At 48.7% G+C, this 20730-nt stretch overlaps 1 protein-coding gene across 2 annotated transcripts; it reads right to left on the bottom strand.

Annotated features, from left to right (window-relative positions):
• Positions 1-3127: 3127 nt before the first annotated feature.
• PLP1 (proteolipid protein 1) lies at positions 3128-18493 on the bottom strand. 2 transcript variants are annotated; one of them, XM_044682558.1, is made up of 7 exons: positions 18388-18493; positions 7873-8059; positions 6791-7052; positions 5632-5800; positions 4996-5069; positions 4276-4341; positions 3128-3545 (listed from the first exon to the last, which is right to left on the bottom strand). In XM_044682558.1, the coding sequence occupies exons 1-7, from the start codon at positions 18389-18391 to the stop codon at positions 3474-3476; spliced, it is 834 nt and encodes a 277-aa protein (XP_044538493.1). In that variant the 5' UTR covers positions 18392-18493; the 3' UTR covers positions 3128-3473. The 2 variants fall into 2 exon arrangements, with proteins under 2 accessions (XP_044538493.1, XP_044538494.1); XM_044682559.1 differs by having other exon boundaries at positions 6896-7052.
• Between the last annotated feature and the right edge of the window lie 2237 nt (positions 18494-20730).

Genomic DNA, 20730 nt, shown 5'->3' with positions numbered 1-20730 from the left:
ACTCTTCTGCCTTGGAGCCAATACACAGTATTGATTCCAAGATGGAAGGTGAGGGTTTAAAAAAAAGAGGGAGAAACTGGGGGGGGGTCGGTATATGAAGGTGGGCTTTGCCACCCATATTGTCTCCTTGAAGGCAGCCCAATGAGCAACTTTGACTTCTTTGACTCCTGCACCACGTGCATTCCGTGGGCTCCAGCCTATATTTTAATGTGTGTTTATGTGCATGAATGCTGTCACATGTAAGGCAGGATGACAGGGTAGCAAGTCACAAGTTGTCAGGGCTAAAAAATACAGTTTTGTTTTCCCATGGCTTGGGTGTGGGCTGACACCCCCATTGCCACCCTCCACCCTAACCTCCTTGGTGCACCCTCCGAATTCATCCGCCTACAGCACCCAGGCCTTCAGGTTGTGGCTCAGATAGGGTCTGCTCAGTGTGCACTGGCTGCAGCCAGGCCTTCTACATGCTGCTCCTGCAGCACTGTGACCACTGCTGTGTCCTGCCCCTGAGAACTGTAAGCAAATGTTTCTGGTTTCCCCCGCTGCATCTTGATCTCTGGCTGCTCCAAACACAAAGGGAGCTCTTTCAGGACAGACAAAGGAGGTTTATGATATGTGGGAGGCCGGGAACAAAGGGTTCTCTCTGTTACCAGTTTCTAAGAGCTTGGAAACTAGCTCTAGCTCAGGCTCCAAGTACACGGCCAAATGGGGGGGGGGCGGGTTGGGGAACATGACTTCCTTGGGAACTGGAGCTCTGCTCTGCTCTGCTCCACTGAGGCAAAAACCCTCCCACCCTATTAGCACCCTGAATCAAGGATCTCCCAGCCAGGGCCAAGTACCTCGAAATCATCTCTTTTCATGACTTTTGCTTGCCGTGGCCCAAGCAGCTTAGCCTGGAATATTTCTAACTGCCAGGAAGCAGAATTGTGCAGGTTAAATCAAAACCACTTCAAAGGCGAGGCCTCTACTCTAGCCTCTCCTGCTTTGGCCTTGACTCATGGATTCTTCTCCCATCACATTCCTGCTCAGCCAGACCACTGAGCCTTAGGCAAAGGTGATTGGGAGCTAAAGCTATAGTAGGGGTAGGAGCCTGGAACCATTAATAGGAGGCGGCCATCTTGGGGGGGGGGGTGTTCTGTGTAAGCCAAGCTGGTTTGGCCTGCTCATAACGGAACTGTTGCTGTTGAATCATCTGTCCCGTCATCCCTCTACTCGCCACCAAAAAAGCCATCCCACAGTCTGGTTCCAAGTTAAAGCGACGCTAGGGTTGTTCCCCAGCTCCTCTGAGTACGAGGGTGTGTGTGCCACAAAACCATTTGCTCGGACAACTTGGTTTGATTGAGAATGATTTTAATTTATTTTCTTGAATTTTATAAAATTCATCTTGTAAGAAGGCTCTAAACATTTTATCCTTTATGCATGTTAAAGTGGAAATTCGAAATCAGCAATGAAGAAGATACTCTCAGTTGATTAAATACTGTGTGTGGGTATATAAATGTGTGTGGGGGTGTATTTATCTCTCTATCTATTGAGATCGAGATCTCTCTCTCTCTCTAATATATCTATGAGGGAAGTTGAGGAAAGGTTGGTTATTAAGTTAAATCAAAAGAAAATGCAAGGCCTAGACTACTTTTACTTTCCTTGATCTTGATTGGTTTCTTACTAAGGCTTTCCCCTCCCCTCCCCCACACAGTTTATCTAATCTTGTTTGAAGAAATATTTTGTCCTTTTGAAAAGATCTCACATATCCAGGAATGCTGCTGAAGCGACTTTGAAACAAAAAGAAAGAAAGAAATCTTGTCTGCACCCAAAATCCTTCCTTTCGCAGATAAACAAAAAGAGGAGAAGATGCAAATGAAGGAGCCAGCTGCCTAGCTTCCAGATGCCTTCCTCTCTGTCCTTTTTCTCCTTGGGGAGAGTCCGCCCTTATGTTCTGTGGGCCTCTGCTCTCTTTCCCTCCCTCGCTCTCTCTCTCTCTCTCTCTCTCAAATACCAAAGGACAGTACTAAATCACATCTTCCCTCCCTGGCTAGAAAGAATGACCAAGTCGGTTCTTTAAATAGAGGTTTGTTTTGCATGGAGCAAAAGGGCAGTTTAGCAATGTTCTCAACCCAAGGCCCCGCCTGTGGCCTTGCATTCTGCACGGAGATGGCCATATTTCAATAGTACTCATGACAGTTTCAGGCCTTTTGCCCATAAAAGAGAAATAACCTGAACAGTCCAACAAGTAGCCTGCAGCTCTTTGGGGCACGAGACCAAAGTTGCAAAGAATGAGAGAAAAAATCAGGAAATGTGACATTTACTCTGGTCAGAAACAAATCAAGATCTTCAAGTCACTGCCTAGTTACTACGACAAACACCACCCCGGGAAAAGAGCACCATTGTGAAGGCATGACCAAATGGAGTGCATCAGACACAGCTAGTTAATGGGGGGGGGGGGGGAGGGAAGGGCACGCAGAGGCATGGAATCCAGTCAGCCTGCATCTAGCGGAGGGATGTCTTCGGTTCTACTGTCAGTCCAATGCTATCTTTGGATCGTTCTCTCTCACACAAACTTGCGCTCCTCTCTACTTCTTGGTTGTCATGGTAGCTGTTCTATCATCACGGTTATTTAGTGCTAAGATGCTAAGAGCTTAATGTTTCGGTTCCCTATCAGTGTGTAAGGCTAAGGGTCTCCTCACCTGCGCAGAAACCATGTTCCCTTATGCTGTAAGTAGGGTTGGATGAGTTAAGGCTTAACTATTCCATCAGCTCAGGGTCAGTGCTCTCCTTCCATGGCTGAAAGATCCTTGCTCTGACCCTCTTCTCCCAGTTACGGTAGGCAGATTGGGGCAAATTTTCACGTTGACAGGGGCAATCCTCCCTATCCCCCACCCCCACCTTCTCAAATAGCAGTAAGAAGAGAGGAGAGTGTTCCACTGTCTATTACAAGATCACTGGCCCCTATGGAGGGTGATGAAAAGGCGATCTCTCTCTCTCTCTCTCTCTCTCTCTCTCTCTCTCTCTCTCTCTCTCTCTCTCTCTCNCTCTCTCTCTCTCTCTCTCTCTCTCTCTCTCTCTCTCTCTCTCTCTCCATCTCTTCCCTCCCTCTCCCCCTTCTCTCCCTCCCTCTCCTTTCTTCGCCGTCAGTGGAAGGACCTTGGTGAAGAAGGTACCACCTGGTCCTTGGGAGATGCTTAAAAAGTGCACACTTCTTTATGAAAGGAAGTCCCCTTCTTTGCCATTTCCCATTTCTAGCAGGAAGAGTTGAAAAGCCCAATGCTATAAAGAGGTACAGAAGGGAGATGATAGAGAACGGCCTCCAGCATTGAGTCTCTCCTTTCTTGTTATACTTGTCGATTATGATTACACGAGGAGGGCCAGTCAGCACTGAAGGCAGAGAGTTAAGATGGGAGATGCAGCAATGCCTGGCTGTCTGGTTAGAGCCTGGCTGTTAGAGAAAGAAAGGGAATTCTGGGGAAGTGCTGCCCTGGAGATTAGAACTTGGTGCCTCGGCCCATGAGTTTCAGGACAGCAAAGTTGTATGTGGCCGCGATCATGAAAGTGAGCTGAGAGAAAAGAAAAAAAGAGAGTGTGGATCATCAGGAAAACTCCGCTTTACCCAAAACAATATGCCTTAGTCCTTCCTCCTGAAAATTTGGCTGGAAGCCTTTGGAGTTACTTCCTTTAAGTGGCCTGCTCCCATACGTTCAAAGCAGAGTGGAACAAGCACTAGACTTGAACCTGGCTCTTCTGACTAGGAGGCACAGTCTCCTGCTGTTAGTATGAGCAAGTTAATTAACCTCTTCCGAAAACTAGGAATGATACCTTGTACTACTTATCTCACCTGGTTGTAACAAGATGGAGATGTTGATAGTTTCCCTGGCCCGCTTTCCCAGGGGAGTACTTTGAGGGCCTCACTGAATAGCTCAACTTCTGGCACAACCCTTTGGCATGACCCCCTGGCCCTGGTACCAAAGCAAGTGCTCAGTGGTGGCCCATGCCCAGCCATGGCCACCTTTCACGGTCCTGTGAGAGCTTCTCCAGATCGCAAGCCCAGCCCTTCCCTTCCTGCACATCCTCTTTCTTCTTTCCATCTATTTTTCCTGACTTGATAACAATTATCAGATTAAAGCAGCCCAAAGAACACAGTGTGGTAAGCCCTATTTTGTTCTAACAGTGTCTTCCTGCAACAGTTGTCTCCCAGGGCAGAGAGGCCCTCTCTTCCTCCCTATAAGTAGGCTCCTCACCTAAGCTAGTCGGGCACATTTCTTGAGATAATGAAAAGGGTTAACTCACCAGGGAAACCAGGGTGGCTGCAGCCCCGATGAAGGCCGCAATAAACAGGTGGAAGGTCATTTGGAACTGCAAGGAAACAGCCAGTAGTGAATGCCAAGAAAGCAGCACACGTTTGGCCAGCTGTTGGCTCACACGTGCATTCTGTATCCCCAACTACATGGGAACCTTTGTGGGGATATGCACTGAGCCTTCTTTGCTCTCCCCTGCAGAACATCCTACGGTGCCCAACACTCTCCTAAAATCCCATGCCCATGCCCACGAGCCCGCTTCTTTCTTCCCTGGGAATTGCTCCCCTTCCGCGTCCTCAGGGTATAGCATCTCTCTGTCTCCCAGCAGGGATTAAGAAGAAATTCTGAATTTCTTCTTAAAATCAAATGAAAAATTTCTCAAAGAAAGTTTGGATTGGCTTTGCAAAACCTGTGAATAAAACTGCAGAGAGCTATTTGTGGTCTTTTCCCCAGAACAGCAGCAAGTTCCCTCTCCCCCAGGTCAGAAGCATTTCACCTCCTCTCCCTTGAGCCATTTTGGCCAGTGGGCCCCAGCCTTCCTCCAAGACGTGGATTGCTCTGGGGCAAGGGGATGGGGGGGAGGGACGGGGAATCAACTTAGCCCAAGCCTCGAGTGACTCAGATGAGCCCATGATGCCACTGCTGAGAGTGCCCTGTGCTGACGGCCACAGGCAGGAGCCCTCGCTGCCAGCAACCTCCATGGGCCACTCACCTCGGCTGTTTTACAGATGGACAGAAGGTTGGAGCCGCACACCTTTCCAGGGAAAGCATTCCAGGGGAGGACACCTGAGCAAGACAAAAATGAGCTGTGCAGGGGAGGCCTAGAGCCCAAAGAAGGCCTGCTCTTTCTAGGAAGAGGAAGGCCTTGGGGTGTGCTGCCCACAAAAGGGAATGCTCCATTGGGAGTCTGTGGGCCTAAAGGGCCTACTTTGCTGTGGAGATAACAGCCGACTAGAACATACCCGTCAGCAGTAAGACCAGGCTAGAAAATTCCCACTATCTTCAAGGAAACCCTACCCTAGGGAAAAGACTACTCAGGCTTCCATTTATTTGGCAAGGATGAGAAAAGCTGAAAAGAAAGCCTGCAGAGAGCCGAAGCTGCCTTCTGGGGGAGTTTTAATCAGCCGTAAACCCAGGCAACCAAATTTCCCTGACCTCCGGCTTATCTGTGTATATGTTGTGTAAACTTCCTAAGGGAAGGGGCTCTACCTCTCCGTGCTAAATAAATGCTTGCGGAATTGGATTTCCTCTGGTTTAATGGTGCCAGATGGCCTCACGACCTCAAGGGCATTGGCCCACCCACCCACCCTGGGACTTCATGTCTTGGCATCTAAGAGGTTCTACATACCATACATCCTGGCATCAGCACAGAGACTGCCTATGCTAGCTGAGGTCTTGCTGGGGAAGGCAATGGATTGGCAGGTTGTCCAGGTGTTGAAGTATATGTAGACAGGCACAGCAGAGCAAGCAAACACCAGCAGCCAGACAACTGTCAGGGCATAGGTGATGCCCACAAACTACAAAAACAACCCAGATGACCAAGAAAAGGAGGTTACCAAGCAGAGACATGTGCAAGCTGGCTCACAAGCCAGGAGACCCCTGAGCAGTGTGTTCCACACACCGGAGATTCCCAACAACTGAAATGAGAGAGGGGCACCTCTGCCAGGTGGCATGGGACAGTTATCACCCTGGGTTAGAGAGGTTTGCAAGTTAGTTCCTGGGCAGAAAAGGTGCAAAAAGCCGGAAGCAGGTCTTGAAAGAAAGCCGTGCCCCATCTTTTCTCCTGCCTTAGGCTGAGCCTGGAAAACGTTCCCAGTTGGGAACCATTCTGGCCCCCAAACAGAACCCAAAGCCAATTGCAGATCGAACCTGGGGCTCCCATACAACTTTTCTAAGCCAAGTGCTGGCAGCAGGGGGGCTGGGGGGAGTGGCTCCTTAGAGCGTTGACAGAAAACATGGGGACCACTCTGGCCTTAGCAAGAGACTTTTACAGGCTCCCAGTCTAATCTAGTCCAACCCCTTCAAGATCCCTTGAGAAGCAGGCCTGGAGACCAGAACTTCCTGGCTTCTGCCACGCCTGCTAATCACTTCATTGCCACAACTGTTCTCCACTTATATCACAGGCACTTCATAACCCTTAACGGATGTAAAACTGAGCCATTCTGAGGGCCATGTTTAATTGAGCCTCTGATAAAATAGTTTCTTAGCCTAGGAGGAAAAAGGGCACGCCAGCAGAGGTCTTAGAAATGTCTTGCTTGAGCAATCACTTCCCCAGACTACCTTGTCTTTTTAGAAACTGATTTTGCCAGGGACCTATGGGAAGAGGAGGCTGAGCCAGCTGGGCACCGTGTTCTTCCAGACCCTCTTGCTCCGGAGTGGCCACCCTTCCAGCCTTGGACAGCTGGGCCCCTGCAGAGGGCCCAGCATCGGGCTGGAACAGGGCCACAAGCTCACCCCAGACTGCCTCCCACCCCTTGTTATTCCCACAAAATCCGGAGGATGATCACCTTGTCGGGATGTCCTAGCCATTTTCCCAAACAATGACACACCCTCTCCAAAGAGTGAGCTTGATGTTGGCCTCTGGAACCCCTCCCCTTCGGGCCCCCTGTTACCGTAGCGCTCAGGCCCTTGCCGCAGATGGTGGTCTTGTAGTCGCCAAAAATCTGTCGGACAGCACCAGTGGTGTAAAAGCCCTCAGCCAAAAGGAGGGCCCCATAAAGGAAGAAGAAAGAAGCGGTGCCATAAATAACATACTGGAAGGCATGGATCCTGGATGAACAGACAGAAAGAGAAGGGAGGAGAGAAGCCTTGTTAATTCAGGGCCCAGCTCCTCTTTTGCAAAGTGAGTTCCTTGGCGATGCTGAGAGATGCTCTCTAGAAGGACCTATGTTTGCCCCCCTTCCCCAGCAAAAAAGGGAGAGAAAGACAGGATAGGATATCCACAGTGGCACAAGCATGACCCAGCTCTGCCCACAGGCCAGCCTCACTTATCCTGTATTCTCAAGTACCTAGGTGCTACTCCCTTGTCCTAACCGTTGGGGGGGGGGAGGCTACCTCAAAAGGAGCTAGGACAGGAAATAGGCTAGAGATGAAGAAAGGATGAAAGGAGTGGATGTCTAACTTGCTACAATATCACACTGAAAAGGCCCAAGGGAAGCTTGGGGGGAAAGAGATACTTGGCCCTGGGCCTGAGCACAGTCAGGTACTAAACAGGACACACCGAGGACAGCAACTCCTGTTCTGTCCAGCAGACATGTATCCCCTGAGTCCACCATACCTACCCTGATGGAAGGTCCAACTCAATCAATATTCACCATACCTAGCAGAAGTTAGACAGAAAATAGGTGAGCAAACAGAAGATAGGTGGGCAGCTTGCCCTTTCCTGAGCTTGGGATTTCTTTCTCAGGAGAGCTGGAAAGGGGCAGCCCCAGAGAGAAGATTAAAGGGGTCCCATCATGCTGAGCATCAATTCCCTGTTGGCATGTTAGAGGCTAATTCTAACAGCCAGTTCTGGCCACGGTTTGGGATGGGGAGAGGAGGGAAGGGACACAGAGAAGATCTCCAGGAAAGAGAAAGGGAAAGTACTTACACATTAATGAGATATTCATAGTCTTGGTAGTTTTTGGAAAAGTAGGTCTCAATCAACTTCTCTGTGCCAGTGAGTGCCTCATGTCCACAGCCACAGAACAGTGCTACCCCAAAGAAACACAGCCCAGTGGCCACGAGGGAAGCAAAGGGTGCCCCGACCATACATCTTGCACAGCACTCTAACAAGCCTAGGAGAGAGAGGAGATCAAAAGTCAAGGGTTTAGGGCAGTGATGGTGAACCTTTTAGAGACGGCATGCCCAAACTGTACCTTCAAGCTGCCTGTGAGCCACCCCATCCCTGCATTACCTCAGACAGGGGAGGGAGGAAGTGCTCACATTGCACTGCTGAGAAGAGGGGTGGGGCATGTGAAAAATGTCCTCAGGCACTGTGGAGAGGTGGGGACAAAGCAGCCTCATCTGGCACATAGAGGCACACATGCCATGGGTTTGCCAACACTGGTTTAGGGCAATCCTGATGGCACCGTTACACCACTCCATTCTCTGGCTGACAAGCTCTATTTGAATAGCAACATCAAGTCCTCAGGCTAGATCCCAGAAAACCCAGACTGGGTGCTCTGGAATTGGCAAGAGACTCAGCCTCAAAAGAAAGATTGCACCTGCTTCTTGAGTACAGACTGAACAAATTACAGCATATGAAGAATTCAGAGAAGCTTGGGAAGACTTACATGAATCGATGTAAAAGAAACCAAAAAAAAAACAGTATGCAAACCATAGAGTGGGTAAAGCAAAGCACTACAGAAGCCCTCCAAGCTTAGAAAGACACACTCACCCTCCCCTTAGGGGAGACTTGGTCTAGGGACAGAATGAGACAAGGGAAATAGCTTTTCCCCAAAGTCCAAAAAATGCATTAATCAAATGCATAACTCAAAAAGGAAAATATATCCTAGAAAGACTCATAAGAAATCAAGGTGAACCTGGGAGAGATTCAGTCTGCTCACTCTCTCCTTTTGGTCCCCTTGGTTTATTTTTACACTCAACCAACAAATACTTAGTGCACAGTTCTGGTATATCCTGCCCTCGAGAAGCATATGGTCTAATCGGCAAGTTCAACTAGATCCTCAATGATATAAGATGCTAAATGAACGGTACAGACAAAGGCTGCAGGAGTTCTGAGAGTGTGACTGAGTCCCTTGGGGCTAAATGGAGGAACTTTAATGTACGCTGTGCTTAGAGGGAGGACAGGTGATAAAAAAGAATCACTCACATTCTTGTGTCCTGTTCTTCACTGTGGCACAGAGGTAAAGATGAGATAGAAGGTGAACAGTCAGTAAGTTGTCAGAGCAAGGCTTCGCTTCAGTTCCAACTGCCATTAAATACCTATGATGTGTCAGACACTGTGCTAGGCACCTGGCCCAAGCAGCCTGTGACCTTCAGAAGCTCCCATGAGGAGGGGCTCAAAGCTCTTCACACCCTTCACACACATTCCTTCTCACCTTGAGGCATGATTGGCCTTCCCTGGATTAGGGAGCTGCATGGATCTGGAAGGAGTTCACTCAGGACAATGTTTATGTTTTCTTAGCTTAGGAAGATGGGGGACAGTCCAAGAAGGCAGAAATGACTACCAGGGGAGGCGATGGCACTGGCAAATGCAAACAGGGCACTTACTGCTCTCTCCAGACCTAATGATTTCTTTAAAATTTTGCTTTGTTCTTTGTATCCTGGCTTGGCCAATCTCAGCAGCCAATGAACCACATTGTGGTCCTATCCAAGCAAGAAGGCAGTAAAGCACGAAATGCCTTTCTGTGGTGAGAAAAATATCCCAAAGAAAGGGAATCAGGTGTCTTTGAAATGCCAACAGTCTCTGATGAGGCTAAATTCCAAACCCAGTCTCTTGGCCCAACCAGAGCTAATATGTGTATGTGACTCAATGCAGGAGAGAGCTTGCCCCCCAGTCAATGCCCTCTTCATCCAGGGGGCTGCGAAAGAGAAGAGGCCAAGCAAAGGACAAACAGAAACAAAATGCATTGGAAAGCCTGTGACCCACCAAATGACTAGGATCATGGCCTGGAGTTGGCTACCTTTCGACAGGATCCCTAAAAGGCAGAAGGAAAGTACATGACTGGATGTTCCTTCCACGTTTATCCAAGGGGGGAATCCATCCAGACAATTTTTTTCTACGTTATATTTTGTAGACCTCTGGACTTGGAGTCTGAAAGAATGAAGTTCAGATCCCGTTTCAGATATTGGAGTGTCCTGCTATTTAAAACAAATAAACCTGTTGTGAATCCCTTTATAAAGCGGAGAAAACTTAACTGTTTGGTCAGCTTGAAATGTTCCTGTTAGGGACTTTCTCAAAGCAGGGTACCTATTGCCTGATTTCCTTTAGACCCACAGCATTTTCTTTTCAGCCTTGCCCATAGGAACATCTGATAATTGGCACCGTCTAGTTACATTACAGAAACTTCAATGAAAATCTAAATCCTGGTAGGATTGCCTTCACTCACAGAGCAAACATACCATCATTGTAATCTTTATCTTTGGAATGTCAATAGACTCAGGTAGAGCTAAGAATCAGAGACTGGCAGAAATGGAAGGGGCCTTTGATATCCCTGATTCTGATATCTTCAAGAGAGAGGGGAAGCAGAGATTCAGAGAAGTTACGCATCAGCTCTACAGCCCTGGCTTGGGCCTCCAAACATACCGAAGAGTAGACTGTGCACGGCTAATAGGGAACTGTGTTCTACATGACTTCGTACATATAATGAGTATCATATTTCTTGCCTTCTTAATTGGTAGGGGAAGTGGGTGGTGGAAGGGAGCAAACTTGGAACCGAAAACAAAAATTAAATTTAAATTTAAAAATCCTACATACTAATACCAAAGACTTCAAAACCCAAACTCGAACCAAAAAAATGGTCACATTAGCAACAAAATAAGATCCCTCGGCCTCTTCCTTTGGACCACGGTGAGTGTGTCAGGCTTGTTTTAAGGATCAAATAAGATCATATATATGTAAAGTCCTTTATAGGCCTTAAAGAGCTAAATATATATGAGCTATTATTATTAGTGGTGGCAGTAGAATTAAAGGATTCAGCCTCTGGTTAAAGTGACTATTTCGTCCAGCCGTATTCTTCATATCTGTCACCACAGTGATATCTACCCAGATCAGGAATCCCCTCTGTCTATGCCACCCCTGACAAATGTTTATCCCGCCTCTACTTTCAGGTGTTCAGTGACAAAGAATTCGATGTCTCTTGAAGCAGCCTCTTGTACTCAGGGTTGGAAATTTGGCCTTTATACTGAGATTAAACCCCACCTTCCCATCACTTTTGCTGCTCTCCAAGATAAAGCAGCCCAAGTCTAATTCTATTTGAAGTGCTTTGGAATAAGCAGGACCAAGAGGCCTGCATATAGAATGTCCACAAGGACGTAAAGGAAGAACCCAGCAGGACCCTGGAACTCGGCTCAAGCACTGAATATCAGCCAGTCATCTGAAGCTGAGAGGCGTCACCAGTAGACTACAGAGGATTTACTATTCTATACAATCCATGTGTCTGCTTTGCCTAACCATATACTTCTTTGTTATGAGGGCAGAGAGAGGCGAAGCCTTTTTTAGAGCAACATAAAAATAAAATAAAAGCCTGTGGGGGCAGCTGGGTAGCTCAGTGGATTGAGAGCCAGGCCTAGAGACGGGAGGTCCTAGGTTCAAATCCGGCCTCAGACACTTCCCAGCTGTGTGACCCTGGGCAAGTCACTTGATCCCCATTGCCTACCCTTACCACTCTTCCACCTATGAGTCAATACACAGAAGTTAAGGGTTTAAAATAAAAAAAAAACATTCAAAAAAAAATAAAAAATAAAAGCCTGTGTGCTCTGGCCCTCGCCCCTCTGGCTTCCATCCTTTGGACATAGTCTAGGCTGTTAGTGTCCCTTCTAAGATGTGGTGCCCACGGCTGACCACAGAACTCGAGCCGGGATCCAGTGCTGTGTCGCCGCTGAGAATGAAGTATAAGTTTAGTCAGCAAGAACTTTTCAAAAGAGAGCTTGGATAGGCCTGGACTTCTGTTTGCCCACACAACGTGTGAGAGTGCCAGAGAGATGGTGCCTCTTAGTACAAACCTGGAAATGAGTCTTCTGCCTCTAGGGAGTGAAGGGAAAGTATATTTCTTGTTCCCAAGCCATCACACCCTTTTTTTGTTCTGAGTTAAGAGAAAGGGAGACTTTGAGGTAGACAATGGAGAGGTTTTCCTTCTGTGTCTCCAACTCTCTGTTCCTCGCCATTCTCTCTCATCCTAATCTCTTCTTCTAAAGAAGGGCCCTTCAATTCCAGGAGGGGTCAGTGATCCCACTGCTTCCTTCTCACCCTGGCACAAGGTCAGGACTGAGACAGAGCCCTCCACAATTTCCAGGACAAAGGGGCTTTTTGTACCAGGGCCACCTCTCTCTGGCCTCCTTAGGATTCTGTTATAGGGGCTGGGGGTGGATGGGGGTAGGAATAGGCAACAATGGAAATACTCTGGGTAAGTAGAGGGTTAAGGGTGCCACCCACAGCAACTGCCAATCACTGTCCAGACTGCCCCAAACTGGGCAGGCCCATGCAGTAACAATCAGTGGGACCAAAGCTGCATTTGAAAAGGTTCCCCCCCTCCCCAGCCTGGTACATTTGCTCTGCATGTGTATGCTGCTCTGAATAGCCAGAAGACCTTCCTTTCGGATGCTCCCAGCTCCAGCAAAGGCTGAACTGGGAGAGAGGGAAGGGTGGTATTTGACTTGCCAACAACAGCTCTGATGTCCTTTCATTCTCCATTTCCCTAGACCTCAAACACCCTAGCATAGCTCTCTTGGTGCCTCATTTGCAGCTAAAAACAAAGGAAAAGAAAAAGCAGAAGTTTCAGCAAAAAATCCAAAGGCACCAATGAAATCAATAGCACTGGATAAATCTATTGCTTGTTAGCTAGAAGCAGCTCCTCCATAATGTGGAAACCCATGTCTGCCCATTAGCACTGGGATCAGCACCAGGACTAGGGACAGCAGCAAGACCAGGACCAGGACGAAGGTCAGTCAGCATCAGGGTAGTTGCTTGTCAGAGCCATAACTGGCACCTTTGGCTCCTGGGGCAAGCCGCCTGAAAGGCACCAGCAAAATCGCCTTTGAAATTCACAATGCGAACATAAAAAAGGAATTAAGGCACATTCAGGTGGCATCTATGCCCAGCAATTCAGGGCATGCAAATAACCCCAGGAGCCCTGCCACGGTTACATCCCCAAATGGGAAAAGCCAGGAATATGGGTCCCCAGAATGCCGATGTCAATCCTCAGTCTTACAACTAGATGAGATCCAATGGAAGTATTTAGTATTTACAGTGCAAAAGGCCAAATGGTTTGCTTGAATCAGGAGAGTGTTTTAGGATCCTTTCTTGTCAGAACACTTTGGTCTTGGGAACCTGCAGGAGAAACTATGTGACAGTTAGCAGATGGCAGCATATCCTCAGACTCCTCAGGATAATACAAGAAAATCTATGACTCCTGATGTTCACGGCACATATCACTGTACTGGATGGAGCCTCTCTACCACTCTGTGACACAGGCATTGCAGGTATTATTATTTCCATTTTATGGATGAGGAAACTGAGGCTGAGATGAGTAAAGTGACTTCCTTCAGGTCATTCAGCTAGGGAGTCTCAGAGATGGGATTTCGATCTAAGTCCTTCCTGAAACACAGTGCCCCATACTTTCCATTTCATGAGGAACAGCTTGGCATAGTGTGAGGAACTCTGGCCTTGAAGAAGGAGACAATAATTATTGCATTACCTACATCCTAACATCATTTGAGAAGAATGCTTTGCAAATTTTAAAGCAAGACAGAAATGTGAAGAACAGTAACAGTTGAGAAGGTTCTGATAAGAAACCATGAAGAAAAGAAATGATACCTCCTGGTGCCTGCCTTCAAGCGCATTTGGCTTGGAGTCAGAAGAGCTGGCTTCAATCCCAGCTCTGCCACCTACTACCTTGCAGGTCCTTAGGCAAGTTACTTCATGGGGTTGGGCCTCAGTTTCCTCATCTGAAAAATGAGAGGGTTGGACTTGGTGACCTCTGAGGTCCCTTCCAGCTCTAAGATTCTGTTTTCTTGGGATCCTTTCTCTCCAGCTAGACTAAAACCTGTGAAAACATTAAAAGACAGTGTAAGACCGTGGCCAATCAGAAAGACTCTGGGCAACCAGGAAGAGGAAAGTTCGGCTCAGTTCTGGCTACAGGGCATTCTTTGCCAATTCTCTATCCTGGTTGGCCAACCTTGTCTAATTCAGAGTAAGCCATCATTGGACCTGAAGTCCTTTCACCTCGATGTTCTGCATGACGGTCCAGTGGTCCCAAGATATATTTCCAGCTGGAGATTTGGGAACTATCACTCTGACCAATGCCAACCTGAAAAGACTGGACTCCACCCAAAGCTATCACCTTTACCAGAAGCTAGCTCCCCAAGTCTTCATTCCCTTCCCCATCTTCCCTTTGGTGGGGGACTCACCGGTGGAAGGTCAGCAGCAATGAAGGAACTCATCGAAGGATGGGAAAGACAGGGCCAGCAGAAAGTAGCCCTGCAGAATTCCTAGCCTACCTCTTTCAGTTATTTGACAGAAAGGGAACCTAAGGGTATCCTAAATAATACGGCATGCTCCATTAAGAGAGAAGCTTGTGGAATGTTGCATGCAGTTTCAGATAATAATTGTCGTTAATTTTATTTCATTATAAAAGACCTCGTGAAATGGGGATATTCTGTAAATATTTGTAACCTTTTTAAAGTACATCAATAAAACAAGAGAGAGAGAGAGAGAGAGAGAGAGAGAGAGAGAGAGAGAGAGAGAGAGAGAAGAGAGAGAGAGAGAGAAAGAAGCTTGCCTCATCTCTACGTCTCAGACGAGGAACCCATCTCACCCCCTCCACCCAGGACCTGCCCCTATCAGTAGAGCCTTTCTTCATAGGGTCTTATGGCAAACAGGGCCAAGATGCTAGAACAGCTGTGACTGATACTGGGAATGGATGAGGTTTGGTGAGTGGGTTCTAGGCCTGAAAGAACAAACAGCAGGCAGAGGCAGAGAAAAACAATAAGCCCTCTGCCAAGATGAGCATAGTCAGACAAAAAGCCTTATCTGTGAGCTGGCTTCCTTCCCCATTCCATGCCTTTTTTCTTTCCTCATTTGCTGCCTTTGCAGTGTATCTGGCTTCTGGGGACCAATCAAAGCCAGCCTGGGGTATGGGAGTGGGGAGACCAAAATGGGTGAAGCCAGAGGCAATTTGCTGCAAGGGGTTACTGTGTATCCTTGCCATTAGTTTGCTGAGGAAGTTTAGCCAAGTTCCTTCCTTTTTCTCAGAGTCTAAGGTTTTTCTCATCAGTAAATAAGAGAGCCGGATGAGGTGATGGTCAGTATCCCTTCCATTTCTGCTATTTGGTGACCATTAGAGGATGTGTCCATTTGGGGACAGACTTCCCTGTAGCATCGGCATCTAGCCCATTCTGCCAATCTTTGAGTACCTTGGTTAGAAGGCAGAAGTGAGGACGTGGTCCAGAGAAAGCCTGGGCAAACCCATGTGCTCAGGTGCTACTGACCTGTGAGAGCTTGGCCAAATCCCTTCATATAGGGAAGGGAGGATACATGCCATCCTGGGAACGGGTTCCAGCCCCAATAGGTTTGGAAGCAGGTTTTCTCTCAGGTTCCAAGTCCCTAGTCCCTGGCCCTCCCTTTCCTCCCTCCCACAAAAATTCTAGAAAGCTTGGGTTTAGCTGCCAACCCCCTCAGGAAAGCAGACCCGTTTCTCTATTTCTTGCCTCATGGGACCATAGGATAGAAGGAGTTCTAATCCAACCCTCTCATTCAGATGGAGAACCTGAAGCCCCAAATGCCCCAAGTAATAGATAGCCAAGCAGGGAACTGAGCCTAGTTCCTCTGTCTGTAAACCCATGCCTCTCCTCCCTTCCAGGATGAGAATCTCTTTCCCAGCTGTTCTCCCAGAGCTCACTGGTCACCTAGCTTTGGCAGGGAGGAGGGACAAAAGCTCGGGAATGGACTGGTTAAATAAGAACTTGTTGGTTTGGTCCCTTTGCAGTTCTCAGCTCCCCGACATCTCCCAGGTAACCTTGGGGCTGCTGTGATGGGGCCCAGTTTGTCTTCTGGTGGTCTGGGGTGTTGGGCTGAGCCATGACCCTTGGCCTTCAGACTCTTCTCCTGAGCCCACCCCACTCACACACTGAGCCAGCCCAAACTCTTCCTCCTCAGTAAACAGCAGCCCTTTGAGTGAAGCACAAGATGTCTGGTTACCAGGGCAACAGCCATCATTCCCAGACAACAGACTAAAGGACGCCTCTAGGAGCCAAAGTTTTGTTGCTCTAAAAGGAGTGATTAATTACCAAAAAATAGAATCAGGTGCTCTTCTCGGGCTCTTCTGCCCCATTGTTCTCATCATTGTCCCCCACCGAAGCCACATTATACAGTGCTGTCATCCACACCACCCCAAACATCATCCCTGCACCCTTCCCAGGGGCCAGGACTGACACTCCAGCACTCTTTAGTGTCCTTGCAAGAATACAAGAGGAATGGGTATACGCTGGCTGGGGCCCCACCCTGTGGATCACTGCAAGGTGGCCTCATTTCCATGTCCCAAATATGTGGGAGCCAATGAATATGGCTCATCCCAGAGCCGGGTTCCAGTACTTTGCCTCTCCTTTTAGCAATCCCCTCTAACTGAGGTCATCTTGTCCTGCTCAAGTCCTGAGCCTGCTCCTGGCTAGTGAAAAGGCACTGAGTCTCTCCAAGTTCACTCCTCCCTTCACCCTCATCCCTTCCTATCTAGAGCCTGAGTCACCCATCACTCCCAGTCCTCTCGTTTTCCCTAGCCCATAGGGCAAGGACTGGAGTCCAGCATCCCCCTCTGTATTGCCCCCCAAGGATTCCATTTCTGACACCAACACCTAGAATGCTCTAAGAGGTCATTCTGGAAGGGCTCGTGAACCCGAGGGCGCCGGAGCCAGTCTAGAAGTCAAGCCGTCATGTGCTGGCAGAATACAGCTTTTAAGGAACGTCCCCATTCACTGCACGGTTTAATACTGTTGACAACCCTACTGAGGGAAGGAGGGAGGGAGGGAGGGGCAGAGCGATTATTATTATTATCCCCATGTTCTAAGTGAGGAAACGGATGACCATATTTCTGTAGCACTTTTCCATAGAGTATCTCTCTTGAACCTCACAACAACCCTAGGAGGGAGATGCCGTTATTAGCCCCATTTTACAGAGGAGAAAACTAAGGCTCAGGGAAGTTAAGGGACTTTCCCAGCTAGAAGTGTCAGAGGTAGGATTCAAACCCAGATCCTCCCCAACTCTAGCCTGATTTCTCTACACCACATCATAAGGCTGAAAGGACTGTTAGAGACCATCTAAGCCAATTCCTTAATTTTACAGATAGGGAAAGGAAAAGCTGAGGTCTAAGGCAATAAGGGATTTTAGAAATCAAGGCATCCAAATATTTCCTTTTACAGGAGGCCACTGAGGCCCAAAGAGTGACTTGATCATGGTGGTACAATTAGTGAGCAACAGAACTGGGAACTCTTGATTCCTCTGCCAGATCTCTTTCCATGGCACTCTACTACTCGAACAAGGCCTGCAAAGAGACAACTCTGTACACCGAGGCAACTAGATGGCACAGTGGATAGAGGGCTGGGCCGAAAGTCAGAAAGACCCGAGTTCAAATCTGGCCTCAGACACTTAGTAGCTATGTGACCATGGGCAAATCACCCTTCTTCTGTCTCTCTTAGTTTTCTCATATGTAAAATGAGGTTAATGACGGCACCCACCTCCCAGGGGCGTTGTGAGGATCAAAGGAGATCATTTTTGTAAATAAGCTAAAGCTAGCACAGTGCCTGGCACACAGCAAGGACTATATAAATGCTTGTTTCCGGAAAGCTCTTTATGACTGCCCGTCCCACTGAGACTTTACTAAGACCCTTAATTCAAAAGTCTGGGGAACTGGAGCATCCTTCCTATAGGAAGCCTGCATTTCTAGAGCAGTAAAGGGCACACTTTGGTTGCCAGATGGGCTGGGATAGCTCTACCCCAAAGCCCCTGCTTAGGAGAGAAGATGCCAGAGGGCAGCAGCCACAGGCTCCTCTGTGAGCCGAGCCTCCCTTCCTTTAATCTCCCAACCCAGGAAGAGATTACAGAGCCCAGCAGCTGGGGAAGGGGAGGCTCAGACACCGCTCAGCTTCTTTGAGTTCTGAAGGAGGAAGACAGAGAAAAATGGAGCGAGGCAGAAGGAGAAGGGCAAATGTGGCCCCCTTGGCTGGAGGGGGCTGAAAGGGAGAGAAATAAAGCAGTGGGCACCCAGGACCCTCAGGGAAAGGAGTCACTAAGGCACCAAAAGCAAATGCTCTGATGCAAGGATCAACAGAAACCCAGGACCAGGGCTCCGGTCCTAGAATTAAGAAGCCGGAAAAGCTTACCCTGCTGCCCTGAACTCCTGGCCAGTGCAACCTTCCAAGCATCTCTGCCTAAAGTTCTTGGAAAACTCACCCATGTCTTTGGGACTCCGGACTCCAACTGGGCTTGGCTGTTTATCCCGCTGTGGGCTAGCTGACTTGTTTCAGCGAGAAGAATCCTGGCTGCTCTCTCCTCTCCCTCCTCGTCCTTTACTTTTTCACTCTGAATATCTTTGTCCTCTTCTCCAGCAAAGAAAAGGGCTTTCTGATTGACAGCCAACCCCCTTAAAGGGACAGGCCTCCTTTCCTCCTCCTCTTCCTCCTCCCTCCTGCCCCCCTCTCCTCCCCTTCCCCCCCACTCCGGGATACTCCCTTCTAAGTCTTAGGACTTGTTGTATCTTCGCCTCTCCCCTAGAGCTGCCAGATTTTATCTTATTCGCCTTTCTTTGCTGCCCGTGTGGTTTTCCACGATTCTTCAGTAGCACCAGAAATTGTGGCTTAGGGGGCAGCCAGGAAGAAAGTTATTCTGATAGCCGGATGGCACAAGTTGGGGAGATCGATGGCACTGGGAGGACGGGGTGGAGTAACCCTTCAAACAAGAGAAGCTCTGATAACCCAAAACCCAGGTCAGCCTGGAAAATGGTTAGTTGCCTTGCTCAAAGTGAACGATCACTCCACAAACACCAGTTCCACACCTACTGTGTGCCGGGCACTGCGCCAGGTGCTGGGGACACAGAGGCAAAGCACGAAATGGACCCTGCCCTCAAGGAGCTCCCATTCTGATGAAAGCCCTAACCCTGGGAGAAAGGCAGTGGCTGAGACACACAGACCCAGAGCAAAGCAAGAGGCAGAAAACCTAGCGGGCCCTTCGAGCACTGATTAAGTGCCTACTATGTATAAGTGCTGTGCTAGGCCCTGGGGACCCAGACATGAAAAGGCAACAATCCCTGCCTTTCAGGGGTTGATGTTCTACTTGGGGAGGGGGCAGCGCTTGGACACAACTAGGTCAATACGGTCTAGTCCAAGCAACGTCAGCCCAGGAGATGGGGAGCACTGACAACAGGAAGAATCGGAAAAGGTGTCCAGTAGGTGAGGCCACAGCCTGAGCAGAGGCACAAAAAGAGGAGATGATGGAATTCTGGGTATCAGGAATAGCAAGTAAGACAGTTTGGCTGTTACACACTTGAGGTGGTAGAGGGAGGGGATGAGAGAGTGGAGGGAAGAGACAATTCATGGGAAGTTAGTCTGGAGAGACAAGTTGGAGCTAAGCTAGAGAACTTGAAATGGCAAACAAACAGGGGGCATTAGCATCTTATTCCAGAGGGAACGGGGAGTCACGGAAGCATCTTGAGCAAGGGGTTTGGGGTTACAGACTTGGAACGGCAGCAATGGTTTGGGCAAGAAGAGGAGCAAGCCTGATGCTGACTGGTGGACTGAAAAATGGAGAGAGGGGATGGATATAAGAGATACTACTGGAGGGAGAAGTATTCTCTGTTTCCCAAGGGCTAGAGGAGCTCCTAGACTGCTTAGTGGCCAGTGTTGGGTAGGGCTAATCTCAGAAGGCTTTCTGGAGGAGGTGATTCTTAACATATTCCGGCCTTTGGAAAACCACATCCCTAACCCTTTCCCAAAGGTGGCCAGGTGCATGCAGAAGGGCCCGCTATGACGAGAGGGAGTCCCTTAGCCTGACCCTTTCTCAAGTGGCCTACCTCTGCGGAAGGGAAGGGGGCAAAGAGGACATTCCCTGGCTCCTTTCCTTTGTGCTCACTGTGACTGCTGCTCCAATCTCATGGCCACTTTGGGAAGTTTGTGGTGTTCCTCTTGCATTCCTGTGGGGTACAGAATGAGGTCGCCCAGGCCTGAGGTCAGGAATGGGCTAGCATGGGTCCAGACAGGCTATGTCCCTGACAAGGGAAAAGCTCTGAGGACCACAGAGCTGGAAGGGTCTTTGGAGAATATCAAATTAGCCCTCGTATTTTACTGAGAGGGAAACTAAGGCCCACTGGGGGAAAATTACTTGCCCAAGCTTGCATACTCTGCAACAAAACCCACACCCTCTAGCTCCAAGCTTAGGGTCCTAATTCTGTTCCCACTCTCCCACGTGGAGGTCATAGCCATCTATATGCAGAGACACCTAGCAACTTCCTGCAGCTCACACAGTCACTCCCAAAGGACACTGGGCCTGCTGAGCCTCAGCATGGCACTCTAGCCACCAACCAGACTCTACTACTTAGGGAGAGATTTGGGGAAAGAGTCTAGGATCCTGGGGCTCTTTGGTTTTTGCCTCTGTATCCCTAGCACCTGCCCTCAAGGAGCTTACAATCTCTCCTGGGGAGGGGGTAGGATGTGGCCTGCACTTACTGTAGAGGCTAGAAGGCCTCATTTCAAATCAACTCTACCTATCTGTGGCATCCTGGGCCAGGTTGCCCTGGAAGGG

Source organism: Gracilinanus agilis, chromosome X (assembly GCF_016433145.1).
Source record: "Gracilinanus agilis isolate LMUSP501 chromosome X, AgileGrace, whole genome shotgun sequence".
In the NCBI taxonomy this organism is placed as follows: domain Eukaryota; kingdom Metazoa; phylum Chordata; class Mammalia; order Didelphimorphia; family Didelphidae; genus Gracilinanus; species Gracilinanus agilis.
The sequence above is the reverse complement of the archived record's forward strand: the minus strand, read 5'-3'. Positions and strand labels throughout refer to the sequence as shown.